This window comes from Hoplias malabaricus, chromosome 2, assembly GCF_029633855.1.
Source record: "Hoplias malabaricus isolate fHopMal1 chromosome 2, fHopMal1.hap1, whole genome shotgun sequence".
Classification (NCBI taxonomy): Eukaryota; Metazoa; Chordata; class Actinopteri; order Characiformes; family Erythrinidae; genus Hoplias; species Hoplias malabaricus.
The window spans coordinates 8476987-8491850 of NC_089801.1; the positions used below are offsets into that span (position 1 = coordinate 8476987).

The 14864-nt window shown below is 39.5% G+C and overlaps 1 protein-coding gene across 2 annotated transcripts in view; it reads right to left on the minus strand.

Moving 5' to 3' along the window:
* The window catches only part of LOC136685127 (echinoderm microtubule-associated protein-like 6), a 73338-nt gene that overhangs the window by 39659 nt on the left and 18815 nt on the right, over positions 1–14864 (minus strand). For both annotated transcript variants that reach the window (XM_066659301.1, XM_066659302.1), the window contains exons 4-8: positions 7893–7991; positions 7725–7793; positions 7184–7369; positions 5513–5648; positions 647–848 (exon numbers count right to left, since the gene is read on the minus strand). In XM_066659301.1, coding sequence (XP_066515398.1) covers positions 647–848; positions 5513–5648; positions 7184–7369; positions 7725–7793; positions 7893–7991 — 692 coding nt within the window. The remainder of the gene's footprint in view (positions 1–646; positions 849–5512; positions 5649–7183; positions 7370–7724; positions 7794–7892; positions 7992–14864) is intronic.

Sequence of the window (14864 nt, forward strand, 5' to 3'; positions counted from 1 at the left end):
TATCCATAATGATGGTTGCTGTAGTAATTATTGTTTAATATTCCTCTATTAGTGACACTGGTTTCCTTAGCATAGAATCAAGGGCCATTACCGATCATATAGTGGGACTGGTTGCCTGTAGTGAGTCTTTGGTCATTCTCCACTCATACGGGGATTATATTTCTGTTGCAGTATCGTGTGAGATTAATTGTAGAGCTCTAAGCCAGGGCACACTTTAATTTATTCTTATCCATGTCTGGAGTTTAAGTGGCACTGGGCCACTATTATTTAAGAGCGTGTCTTTAGGATTTAATTGACATACAGGCTCATTACTAAGGGAATCCATGTGACCACAGCTGTCCACTGGGTGAGATTTAAGAAAGAGAGAGCATTCAACAGGAAAGAAACAGAAAATAAACATGGCTGCTTTCTACTACACTACTGATTAAATGTTTACATTCAATGCAAACTACAATTTCATGTGTGTCAAGTTACTTTCAAGATACTGTTCATATTATAGGTATATAATATCATATTATATATATATATATATATAAATAGGTTGATAATAAAATCACAAATTCTAACTAAAAAAGATAACTTGCTGGTACATATGAGAGAGAGGACACAATAGGCAAAAGACAGCGCTACAGCTGGAGCTACTGACCGTACAGAGCGGTCATCACTGCCCGTCACTGCCAGCGGTTTCTTGGGGTGGATGCCCAAGGCCCAGAGTTCACCCTCACTGTGGCCCTGCATGATGAGCAGCGGCTTATCCCTGTCACGTACCATCACCTCAAAAATCTCACTGTCCTGCGTCCCTGCCAGAATGCGGTCAGCTCGCCAGCACACACTACGGATAGACAGCCCTGAGAGAGAGAGAGAGAGAGAGAGAGAGAGAGAGAGAGAGAGAGAGAGAATCTGTCAATTAACTGTTGGGAAGCTGGTACAGAAAAAAGGAAATAGAGAAATAATAATAATAAAAAAAAGGCTAAAACATGCAAAGCAAACTTTTGAACAAGAATTTGTTAATGTTCTCAGATCAGTGTGTTGTCTTTCCCAGAGCCCATATTGCAACATCACTGAATGTGTCTGGTCTTGGATAATGAGCAGAAAATGCAATTTCTGGGCTAAGCTCTGTTCTGTTAAAATAAATAAATAAATAAATAAATAAACTGAAAAAAGGTGGCTACAGAACAACTGACTAACTTGTATTTCATGACTATTCAGACCGGAAGTAAAATAAATTAAAGCTGGTTCTTGACTGTATTTCAACAACCAAATAAGAAAAAAAACAACAACAAGAAAATGCTTTTTTTTGCATCTATGTATTTAATAAAAATCAAAACATTTAAACTTAATATATATATATATCATTTTGCACAACCACAGCTACTACAAATTTCAAATTCACACTTGTTTTGAGGTTTAGAATGAAGACCACCACTCAATCCATCTGTAAACGCCACAGCACTTCACGGATAGAGCGCAATGGGTGGCAGCCAGTTTCAATTTATTTGAGCAAATTGCTCCAAGTGAGTGTGACAGAGAAGGGGGCAGCTTTCATTTGGAGAGGCACTAACCCAAACACACACACACACACACACACATACATACACTTACACACACATACACAAGCAGGTCACAGAGATGAAAACAGGACCACCACCCTCTGCACTGGTCCTCCATTGCCTGTGGGCTGTTAACTTTCCTACATTACCATGGACACAACACACTACATGCGTGTAAACATCACCATCTGCATGTTAGTTAGCATGTTTAGCAATGCTAGTGTTGCTAATATTTCATTGTAAGAGGGTGACATCCTTTTACATTATCAAATGCTACATTTAGACAATGCTAAGGTCATTAATGTTAATAATTTTTGATGTGATATCAATCCAGAGAATGCAATTCCACTACTCCCAAGAGATTTATATCTCTTTAGCCCACACTTGGGATATGGCAGGGTCAAATTACCCTGCTGAAAAATCCAGTATAAGACCAGCTTTAGCTGTTAGCTTTAGTCTTGAGCTGGTCTTTGATGGTCAAGGTGGTTGGAAAGCTGGTCATTTAGGCAAAACATACCCTATACTGGTAAGCTAGCTGGTTAACAATCTCTTGACCAGTATAGCGTATGTTGCATTTGATTTTAGTCATGTTCTGCTCATGTTGTTGGTCATGCTGGATTATGCTGGTCAATCAGAATGATTACGCTGGTCATGTAGGTCAACCACCGTGGTCTTGCTGGTCATACTGGTTGTCTAACTCGGTCAAGTTGATCATGCTTTTAGTCCAGCTAAACCATCAAACTTAAATGAGAAAACATACCCTAAGCTGGTTAAGATTCAAGCTGATCAACCAGCTAAGCTCAAGTTAGTCATGCTGGATTTTTTTTCTACAGGATAGGCTCATGTGCAACTGCTCCAGCAGAACCTATTTCATGTGATGTTTGTCTATGTTGATTATACTAGCTGTACATACTCATTTGAAAATATGTTCACAACTGGTGCATTTCTGTAGTTGAACTCTTAAATTAAATTAATTTGCATTTCGAATTGTATTGCAGCAGCAGCAATATTTTAATCCCCTTTGCTCTGGATGAAGTGAATGAACAAATAAACCCACAGCTGACTATCCAAGCCAGAAACTACATATGCAAGTCAACAACGGCACCTGCCTACTAGCCACACAGCATACCCAATACAAATAGTTCTCTGGGGAGAGCACCTGGCAACCAGATAACAGCAAACAGCACACATATGCATTTAGAAATCAGCCCCCCTACTTATTACACACTCAGCCAGCCTGAACAAACATTACCTTGGCATATTCAAGCTTTAATTAATCTGAAAAGCATAATGTGCCATTTTCTGTTTTGCACCAAATCCAGTGTGGGCATAGTCAACATAATGCCAGCCAACTGTGGTGTAACTGCAGAATTAGCCCTTCCAAATAGAAACTGAGTGATGGAAAACACCCAGCAGGTCCTGTGTGAATGTGAGGGACTGTATAATTACTGCAGTGATTGATCTTCCTCTCCCCCAGGAAAACGACAGAAAGACAGAGCAGTGTGGAGGCGGAGCGGGTCTCAAAAAGCTTTTGATATTTCTAAAGTGAAACTTGAATTGACAGCACTGTGCAAAAGTTAGTGACCAGTCTTCACACGTGCATTATTTGACCATAAATCAAATTGACTTCATGGGGTTGTCTGTATTCCTCTTACACAAAAACATCAGTAAACATAATTAAGTTGCACCACCTAATTGTTGGTGGAGCACCAAAACTATCACTATCAGATAAACTGAACCCAAAACTTTGACCTTCTAAGAAAATGTCTGCTTCATTAAGAAAAGGAAATAGCCAAAAAAGAAGACAATTTGCAAAACAGTTAAAGGACCACTGTACTATTTTTACCAATAGCTTTAAAATTGCTGTGATATATCACTGACCTGTAATAAACCAATCAAAGCCTCTGTTGTTCCTACTATGCGCTCAGCACTGCAGAAACTGCACTATGTAACCTGTGAAGTAAAGTAGGAAACTACCTCCCCCTCCCCATTGCTTCAGCATCGTGCTGTAAAGATTAATTACACTAAAACCCAAATCTCAACTAGTGTCCTTTTAAAGAAATTGCTGGTGTTTTGAATTAAAATATGACCACTTTGGAAACCAAACCTTGCCATCTCTGTAAGTGTTTGGGACTAGTTTATACTATAAGCATCAAAGAATGCAACCAAGTCGTCAGGACTGAAATTTGGAGATGTGGAAAACGATCCCTGTAGATTTCTTAGAGAAATGGATATAGTGAAAATACTGAATACTGAAAATGAATGAATGCCTTAAAACAGACAAAGGTGGATACGATCAAAACTGACAAAATGTAAATTATACTTTGTAGTAGTCTTCAGTATTAATTTCTCTTAAACGTATGTATCCTTTTTTATCTTGAAGCTGGATAACTTAACGGTTGTTTTGTTCACTAGCTTTAAAGCCAATGCTTTCCCACCAGGTTCCAATTAAAAACTGAAAAATTTCTACAATTCCCCAAGGTAATGGCTGTATCTTCCAAGTGTGACCCAGAAGGGTTGGATGGAAGGCTGAGAGTCAGAGGAGAGCACACACACACACTGCGTTCAAAGAGGCTGTGGGAAATGCCACACGCTCTTTAATTAATCAACTCTCTTCTGAAAGGTTAGGTATCGGCATTCATCAGTCTGAGACCTTTAGAGGATAATCGCTGACGATGATGGCTCCCTAGACCACTATCTTCTTACAGAAACATTTCTCAAAATGGTAAATGGATTAAACGTAGATACAATTTATTTCTAGCCTGGAACTACCACGTTAGGCATTGCCTGCCTTGTTGTGCAAAGCCGTAGCACAACTTTTTTAGCGCTCAAAGCCATTGGTTTGATAAAATTCATGCTTTTAGATAATATAAGCAAACCTGCCTACAGCACATTCAGCTACATTCACCTTACATTCCTCGTGAATCAGTTCCAATATTTTGCTCAGATTGGATTTGGCTACATCCATAAATAAGTGACATGTGTCTGTCTGTAACTGAACCAATAGGGAGTATAAATGCATACTTTACTATGACGCAATAAGCAATGAAATGGTTTCTAAGGTCCTAGTTGGGACCACAGGTCATAAAAGGAAGAACAGGTATAAGAATGTTTATTATAAATCTTTTATGAGGTTTCACTTTACAATAAAATATGTATTTCAATATATCCTACTGCTCCATTCTCCCAAGACAGCCTTGCCCTCGCTCACACCTCAGTCAGTTATTACAGAATAAATTAGAGAACCCCACACACCCTCCTCTACAGGTGTTTGCTAATGACAGGCAGACTCATTAGTGGAGGGCAATGTAATTAAAGTTAATTATACAGCTAACAGACCTGGTGAGAAACCCAGCATCAACGAGACACACCTTCTGACAGCTTTGCTGTGTTGAAGCTGCTGGCCAGCTCAGGTGTGAGTGTGTGAGTACATGCTTTTATCAATCTGTTAACACACCCACATTCTGGGGATTTCTTTTCCTTATGGGGAAAAAATACATGGCCCAGTGAAGTTAAACATTACTATTTAAGGTGAGAACACATCTTAAGGTTAGTTAAAGATAGGATTAGGGTAAGGCTAATCATAGTTATGGTAAAATTAAGCTATGTTCTGAAAATGTATGTATAATATCCCCTGAAGACAACACACACACTCTCACTCACACACTCTCTCTCACACACACACAACCCTCTTACTCTCGATCACAAACTGCCCTGACCTGTATTCTCACGAAAGACATAAAATTGCAAATAAATAAATAATAATTCTAATATTAATTAATTCAAGACATGAGACAAACTTAAATTAACAGCAACCTTACACTTCTAATAATTACACCTCCCACCTGTTTTTCTGTGGCTGAAAGTGGGCGGATCTAACAGTCTCTCATGCTCTGGGCTTTAGTTTTCTGAATTTTGTACCAAACAGGAATGGCTGATGTCAGTAAATGTTTTTCTTCTACCTTTGTAGCCTTGCTCAGTCTCCCGCAGGTCAATTTTAGTGATGGGTTTGAAGTCCACGTCCCAGAGGCGGATGCAGCCGTCTCGTCCTCCTGTGGCGAACCCCTCCTCACAGGCGTACATGCTGAAGATCCCTGCCTGTACCAAACATCACCCACACAAAATAGACATACACAATATCAAATTAATACATCCACTCAACCCACTGAAGTGCACAGAGTTGACCGTTTACGATGCATACTTCCCTTATTTCTACACTCGGCCATTTAATCAGGTTCACTTTATACACGTGTGGTGTATTTTGTATTTTTACTATTACTGACAGTGGCAGTAGCAATATGCCTGTGCCCTATTCATTAATTAAAATAGACCAGTATAGCACCACTGATGATTAGATATTATAAGGGCAGCAAGCGGTGGTACAGTGGTGTGTAATAACGTATTTTCCCAAAAATATCCAGTAAAAAAAAAAAAAAAAAAGTTGTGCTCTCTTTGGAACTGCTTACAAACTGCTCCCTGATGGAGGGCTAGTGAATGACTAACACATACCGTGGACAGAAGAGGAGCTTCTAACTGCAAACCCTTTGCTTTCTGATGTAGACAAGGTCTATAAGAGAAATTCTTTCATCCAAATGTAGGCCTTCATTCAGTCTCTGCTTGTGATCTGATCCAATGCTTTAAACACATACTGAGCATCGTTAGTTAAATTACATGTGGCAGGGAATGGGAGACAAATACCCCAGCGCTATTGTGCAATGAAGAACATTAGATATCAGTCAGTATCCCAAAATAGGTCGTGTTGGGGTTTTTCTGTTCATCAGAGATTTTTTTTCTAAAACAAAATGGAAAATGAAGCTCTTTCCCTCCAATTATTATCTCCCCTCTGAGAGCAGACACTGCACATATTACATGTTCCAGGATCTGACAATGCGCTTTTAAAAGTTCAAAGCCACAGTAAAGCTGCTTCCTGCTAGTTAGAGGAGTCAGATTTTAATGAGCTGTAGATCAGACATTTAGTGTTGGACTTTAAAAAGCCGAACGGTGCGTGTAATTGTAACTACTGAACTGTGAAATCCACTGTGAAATTGGTATAGCCAGGATTTTCTTATTTGTAACGGAAAATGTCATAAAAATCTTCAAACCAAAAGAGGACTACGATTCACACAAGCAGCTACACACACACACACACCTCAGCTGCCATGCCCATTACTTTCTCATGTGCATCTCAGATGGCCTAAAGAAACAGTTGTTATCCACCAGCATAAGAAAGTAGACAGTCAAAGACAGGAGAAAGTCAAACTCCACTTTTGCACCCAATCTGAAAAAAGACCACAGGTCTCACAGGTTTTTGTGCATTCTCCCATTGTGAAAAGGCCATTCAACACTATGTCCAAGATGGCACTACTCAAAAACATCAAATACACCAAAATACCTGCTCATCTGAGAAGTGAAGTGCAGCAGAACGAGGACAATCCCAAAAACGTTTAAGACTGAATTTTGGAGGAGTGTAAAAAGGGCAGTTATCTTTAAAAAAAAAAAAAAAAGACTAAACTGACAGCTCCACTCAATCTATAATGTATATTGAATGTGTATTTGTTTGGGAACTATACAACATTTTAAACATATGTCTGCTGTGAATTCTGACAAGAATCTTGGGGTTGTACTCCACTCACCCCGTGTGCTCCTTGAACGGTGCGTATGAGGTTCAGCCCTTTCCATACGTAGATGTCTCCATTCAGAGCACCTGAGTAGGTGATGTCGTCTTTAGCTGCTGCCACACACAGGATGGTCTGAAGATCTCCCGTCTTGCCAAATATGCCTCGCTTGGGTGTCAGTGCATTGCCACACATCGACCAGAACTGTCAAAAACAAAAACAAAGAAACACATTTATTTTCAGGACAAGGCTTGTGTGGATGATGTAGGGAAGGGCAGGACACCGACATCTTCCACACGGCAGATTGGGATTTGATTATCACTCCAAATACAATGAATGTCAAATAAATAAACATATGAATTATTATTATTATTATCAATAAAAATAAAGCCTAAGAATTTTTAGATGCAAAGGAAAATATGGTCCATTGCATTCTCTGATGTTGTGATGAAACAGCTGGCCTTTTTTCATGGATTGGCAGAGACATAAAACATCTCTCGTATGCTTTGGCTATTCAGAAACGCATGACAAACTCTTCAGATTTGATTTGTTATCTCACCTTGATGTGCTTGACCCCACAGCTTACTAGACGATTCTGTTGAAATGGATCCCATGTGATGTCAAATATCTAAAAATTACAGCCATAAATGCACTTTATTAAAGAGATAACTACAGAGAACACTCAAATAAATACAAAATTAAAAACACAGATATCACCCATCATTACCCTATCGGAATGGCCTGTTGCGGTTGCGATGACTTTGCCTCTTTTCCAGTCCCAAACACATACTGTATTTTTAGCATCCAGGCCCACAGACACCAACCGCTAGAAGGAGAAAGAGCACGAGAATAACAATGAGAGCATATTCAAATAAACTCACCCTCAGGTAATGAGTGAGAGAGTAATCCAAGTTCATTTAAAGCCAAACTGAAGTCAACACTGACTTTTAAAAACATTCAATAAAAAGATTTTTTTTTACTCCTTTTTGGATTACATCACCACGTACCTCTATATGGGAAAAATAAGATTAACCAGTAGGCTTTAGCGGTATAATTATTGTACCGTATACCGCTGAAATCCCAAAATCCCAAAATGAACGCAGTATTTATGACTTGTGTGTGGTGTCAAATTTCTGTTCCATGTCTTTGAAAGTCAGGTAAAATGTTTATGTGCGTTTCAGAGAGCCACAGGGAGGGGGCGCTGTGGGACGCTCAATGATTGAAAATGGGTGGGGGGAAAAAACACAAGCCCAGTAGCCCACCGCAGTTGTAAAATTTAGCACAGAGTTTGGATTAAAAGAGAAAGGAAGAAGCCGTAAACAGACAAAATTCTCAGAAAATCCTTTACTCGACTTTGTGCTCACATGTATATGGCTTTATCCTCTAAATATGTGTGTTTTGAGCCTCCGTTTGCTGAAATGTCTGCTGTGGTGTGCTAAACCACAAGTGCCTGTTAGCGCTAGCTGTGCTTTTTCAGAAACAGGTTTTTATCATCAACACCTGTGACGGTGTGAACTGTCGGGCTGTGTTTAGCTACATTCATTCGACTTTGTGCTCACAAATATAAGGCTCAGCGCAGCCTACCAGACACCCACTCCCCAGAGTAACACAGTATACCGCAATAATATCCCACACAGCGAGCATATATCGGTCCCCACCACTGACTGTAGACCACTGCTGGTCCACCATCGGACCACTCAGATTACCGTCCTGTACAGGATATAACTCATTTATAATCTCCTCAGACAGACTTTTATTCTGGAAAACAAACTAATATAAATATTACCAACAACTATGGGAGATATAATAATGAGTATAAGCCTGATATAAAATGATTTTGCTGAAAATGTTGACATTGAGCTGGATTAAAATTATTTACTAATCTTATTTATAAAGAATAATAAAAAAAATCTAATGAAGGGGAAACAATGTAAATTGGCCTGTGAATTTCATTTTGTCTAAAATTCTGTTTAATCACCAGCGGTTCGCCCAGAAAACGCTGTGTAAAACACTAGTGGACCCCCAACTTTGCCCTCAGTGGGACAAAAGTGGTCCGCCGTCTCCTTGCTACCAGATTTTTAAGTATGAAAAATGTAGATACCGCCCATCCCTGTTAACCAGTAATATCTACCCTATCGAAAGCAAGCATACACAGTGTATCTCTTTCAAAATCAAACAGATGTTGCATGATTTGTTCTGATTCATGGTCACCACTTTTCTAAAAGTGGTGGATGTCACTCCAGAGAACACAATTCCACTGCTGCACAGCCAAATGTTTTCTGGCTTTATATTCTCTTGCCCATGTTTGGCGTGAAGCACTGTGACCCAAAGGGCTTCTCATTTACTATGGAATTTACACAGCTGTGTGTGCACAATTATTTATTCATTCATTGTCTGAAAGCGTTTATCCAGTTCAGGGTTGTGGTGGGTCTGAAGCCTACCCGGAATCACTGGGAGCAAGGTGGGGGCATACATTTACACTCTCACACCTAGGGACACTTTTGAGCAGCTAGTAGTGTGTTTTTGGGTCAAGGGAGGAACCAGAGCACACGATGGAAACACACCAAATTCATCACAGATAGTCACCCTGAGCGGGACTCGAACCCACAACCCCAGGTACCAGAAGCTGTGTGACTGCGACACTACCTACCTGTTGCACCACAGTGTGGCCCCTTGTTTTTCAAACAAATACATACAGACAGAGAAAAAAAAAAAAAAAAAAAAAAAAAAAAAAAAAAAAAAAAAAGTGCCACAACATATGGCTCATTATTGTTCCTCAGAGATCCCAAATGTTGCCGGCATATTGCTATGACTGAACACATTTCTATTCAAAGCACTGACAAACAAGTTGCAAAGGCAGAAGCTAATGCCTCAAATCTGGCTGAAACCTTGACTACATTAAAGCAGGTATCTGTATTCAGTGAGGAGTCTGCCTTATTTCGTATGCAATGAAACCAAGGCCATGAGCAAAGCCCTTTTTTCCAGACAGCACTAGACACAGAGCTCGGCAGCTCAGCTCTGTCACACTACCCAGAGACACTGATCCCAGCCAGGCTGGAGAGAAAATCTATTTTAGAAGGAACACATGGCAACAGGAAAAGGCCACAGCCATTTTAGTCTTGGCTTCTTGTCACTCTGCATCACTTTATAATCCACACTGGGCCACATTCAATTCAATTTTACTTGCTTAGGGCATTTCCCAACAGATACGGTCAGAAAGAACCTCAAACAATCCACATCCAGATCCCTAATGAGCAGAGGCTAACGCTGAAAGAAAACTCCTAACTCCCAAATAACACGAGAATCACTGAGAGAAACCAACACTCAAAGCAGGTTTTATTGTATAAACAGGTCCAAAGAAGCATGTGTTATATATAAAGAATCAAACAAGAATATAATGAAGTGAATGTTAATATAGTAGCACCAGCTAGCTTCTAAATTTAACTTCTTTGGTTAAAGGCTAAGCACCAGCTATATGAAAGTGTCAAACAAGTGGAATTTGAGTTCCTAACTTGTGTTTATTGATAGTCAAAAAACAGGTTATTTCTTACTAATTCAAGGAATAAGGTTTAAAAGACCGTTGGTCCCCCTCCCCCCAACGGTGTTCAGAAACTCTAATAGTAATAGCATGTGACGTAGATGATGGACAACAACTCTAGAAGTTGCACTTCTACGAAAGATTACACAACAACGAAAGGTGTTCAAGAGCCTCTGTAACATGGAGGTAAACAGGATAAGCACACTTACTTCGCCTGTTTTAGTTGGTGTTAGTTAACGTTAGCTTGACTTGCTAAACTTGGTGGCTCAGATTATACTCGGCTACGTAGCGTAATTACCCCAACTTCTGGCTACTTTAATTACAATATTGGAAATCTTAGCTAACTGTAAATAAATAGAAGTACTTTACTCACTCAAATCAACATTTTTCAGGAGTCAAATATGTGTAGATTAATGTCCAAGACTTGCTTGACTTTGAAAGAAAATATGTTTTTAGATAAAATCGCTTTTGTAGGTGCCAATACTGCTAAGATTATTGGCGCCCCCTAAACTTCGTCCACCTCCTCTGCTTGTGACAGTCAAACGAGACAGTTGCTACCACATTCAGTGGTTTTGAGAGGTTCACAATGAGATCACATTTGTCCTGTGTTAGTATCCGTACTCTACATGTGAGGATTACAATGGCGGTAGATTTTCCCCTCAGAGAAAAGGAAGCTAACCCGTAAGCTAACTTTTACACTGAGGTAAATATCTCTCGCGAAATGGAAGTTTTGCACACAAAGAATTACAACACTGTTAGAGATACTTAACTATTGTTTAGATATGTGATTTCTTGCAAGACTGATGTTTAAATGCCCTACTAAGGCTTGATCTTATGTTTTATTGTTTTACCTAATGCGATTGGCAAAGAGAGAGAGCGGTATTGCACCATATATGGCAGTGGCCAGAATTAGGGGACTGCCCTAAATAGGAGGAATACTGATAGCTGCATTACAGAGGTTTATAGTGTCCGATGAATTCGAGTTCGACTTCGATCACATTTACAAGAATAAGGGTACCTCTAAATTTGAGTTTAGCTTATTGCTAGGCTATTGTCATGAATAATGTTGGTTATTTAGCTAGATACAGTCATAACAGTGTTTTACCCCAGCGTTGTTGAGCTGTTGTCCACCAGTGACGTCACGGTTGCATTCAAGAATTTCCGTAGCGAGCTCGGGTTTTTCTGTCAATTTAATAAAATTGTCAGTTTTAAAGCAAATTAAGCTGCTATTTTCATTTTAATTCATACTTATATATGTCAGTAACTAAAATAATGTGAAATATTCATGGAGGTCCATTAAGTGGTGCTTAGCCTTTAAAGTTAGGCAGTTAGTTCAAGTTGTCAAATTATGAAGTGTCAGATACCCACAAAAATTACTGAAAAATTCAGGGCTTTGGGAGAACATACAAGTCTGAGGTGGAAAATTAGCATAACGCAAGTGTGGTTAGCATGAAGCTAATTACAAATCAATTAAGGAAACACATCAGATGATTGAGAGGGATTTGTGGATCAACTTTAAAGTCTTGGGATTTTTACTGATTCAGGATGATAAAGTATGGTCAACATGATCCTGGAAACAACTGAGTAACTGAAGCTGGGCTTTTAGTAAATTTCTGAAGCTTTCAAACAATAGATATTAGTTTGACAAAGCGGAACAAAAATACAACCACAGTATTAAAACTGCAGTCACGCTTTATTAGAATGAATGTGTTGAACTCTTCAGTGAATGTACTTTTGGCGTGTCCTCCCTGTGTCCATGTGGATTTGTGGTTTGTTTGTTTTTTCAGTCCAAAAACACTCTTTGGTAGGTGAATTGCTTGTGTGAAAAGGTCCCCAGTCGTGAGTGTGTGAGTAACTGTGTATGTGTGTGATGCCCTGTGATGGACTAGCACCCTGAACAGGATAACGTCCTGACTTTCACCCAGTGATTCTGAGTAGACCTAGATGCTGTTACAAAAGATGAATGAATAAATGAATTAATAAACAGTAGTTTTGTTCATCAAATTATGAAAAAAACCTAGCAGCAGTTTCCTCATTAAACCGTGAAGTCCTAAATCTGGTCACATGCATTGCATTGTTTAGAAACAAATTTAATATAAGGCTTTGATACTGATTGATTTCTGAGACTCAAATATTCCTTTTTACATTTTGTGCCTCTCTCTCTCTCTCTCTCTCTCTCTCTCAGCACAATGACATCACTTGAATCCTTCAAGAGTGACTATAAATGTGTGCCTAAGAGAGACAAATTACATTTATGTCTCCAACTGTGCAATAAGATGAGATTTCAGTATAAATAAAGGATACTAGAGTCCCATTCTAACTTGCTGCATGAAGAAGACTGGTGCAGACTCCCCAGAGAGGATGATCTTTCACCTCCTCAGAGTTTCAGATGAATGTTACACAGTTACCTTTCAGCAAAACAGTGTAAATGTTAGGGGACATGTCAGTCTGGTGGTCAATCTAAACTACAGTGATGTATCAGTTTGCAGATAATAATACTGAAAAACCAGATTATTATCAGCACTGGCAAAAATATCACAGATGTTATACCAAGAATAAATATGTTCTGGCTTCTATACAATGTTAACACACACACACACACACACACACACAGACACACACACTATCACTCCCAACAACACAGTGCCACTTCTCAGCAACCCAGCAGGCTTTAAATCATTTTGACCAACTATTGCTATTGAACCAAGTGACTTCATGGCTAACGTTTGGCTGTTCTGCAGCATCCAATTTCATTTATTTTTTTTTTCCTACAGAGATTATACAAGCTGTGAGGCATCATTTGCAGGTCCATGTTCACAATGGGTCATGAGACCTGCTGAGAAACGGAATGGAACTTTTGCTGGTAACACATTTCACACAAACATTCATAAGTCAATATCACCTCCCTCTTTATAATAAGCCTCTAGGAGAATAGCTTTTGATGAAACTTGTTAAAAACCATCCAGGCCACTTTTATTAATATTTTCTCCACATTCTGTTCTCTCTTGATGCAGCCAATTAGTCAGGTCCCTCAGCTTTCCCCAACAGCACGACTCTACCAACCACCTGAGAGTTCCACAGCTGTCACTGCAGCTTTACAAGCTACTGATCATGATGCAGAGTTCAGCACCTCAGCTTGCTCATAGGAGACTAGCACAGCTCTGATACACCACATGGCCTTGCAGTTGCCCATGGGATGGACGCAGTGCATATTAAGCTTTTCCCCCTGACAGTCCTGGCCCCTGACAGCAACTATTACCAGCTGAATGCCCACTGTTTATGTTTAACAATATTACATATAAAAATGTAGAAGATGTATTAATTTATACGTTAAACATTCGTTCATTATCTGTAAGCGCTTATCCAGTTCAGGGACGCGGTGGGCAAAGCACGAACACACCCTGTAGGGGACACCAATCCTTCACAGGGCAACACACACCCACACATTCACTCACACCCATTTGAGTCACCAGTCCACCTACCAACATGGGTTTTGGACTGTGGGAGGAAACCGTAGCACCTGGAGGAAACCCATGCAGACACAGGGAGAACACACCACACTCCTCACAGAACCCACAACCTCTAGGTCCTTGTAGCTGTGTGACTGTGACACTACCTGCTGCACCACAATGCCACCCTATGTTGAACATAAAATTTTATTATTTCAGATTAAGTTTATCTTGACACGAGTTGCTGAAACTGTCATCTCAAAAATTTACCTATGCTCATTGAAAACAACCCTTTATTATAAGAAATTATAATTTACCAGAGACATGTGAAGCCAGCCATTCGCTCATTTAGAACTGTTGCTAACACAACGTTAGTGTATAGTTCAACACACTAAATGAGAGCACCAACTGTCCAGATCTGTCACATCAGCTAACAGATAATTCTAAGTGATCATGTATGTTAAATATTTACCAACTTGTCAGCGGTTTATTTGAACTGAGAATAGAGCAACTCCCTCTAGGTACGACAAAAAAAAACTCACACAGCCAAAATTAAATAACTATAGCTTAGAATATTCGAAGCTTTAATTATTTACCACCTCGTAATTTACCACACCTGATTCAGAGCATCAGGAGCATCTAAATGGGACAATCAGATGCACATGATTAGAGCCGCAGTGAAACTCTGCAGGATAATCAGCACAAGCAAAAC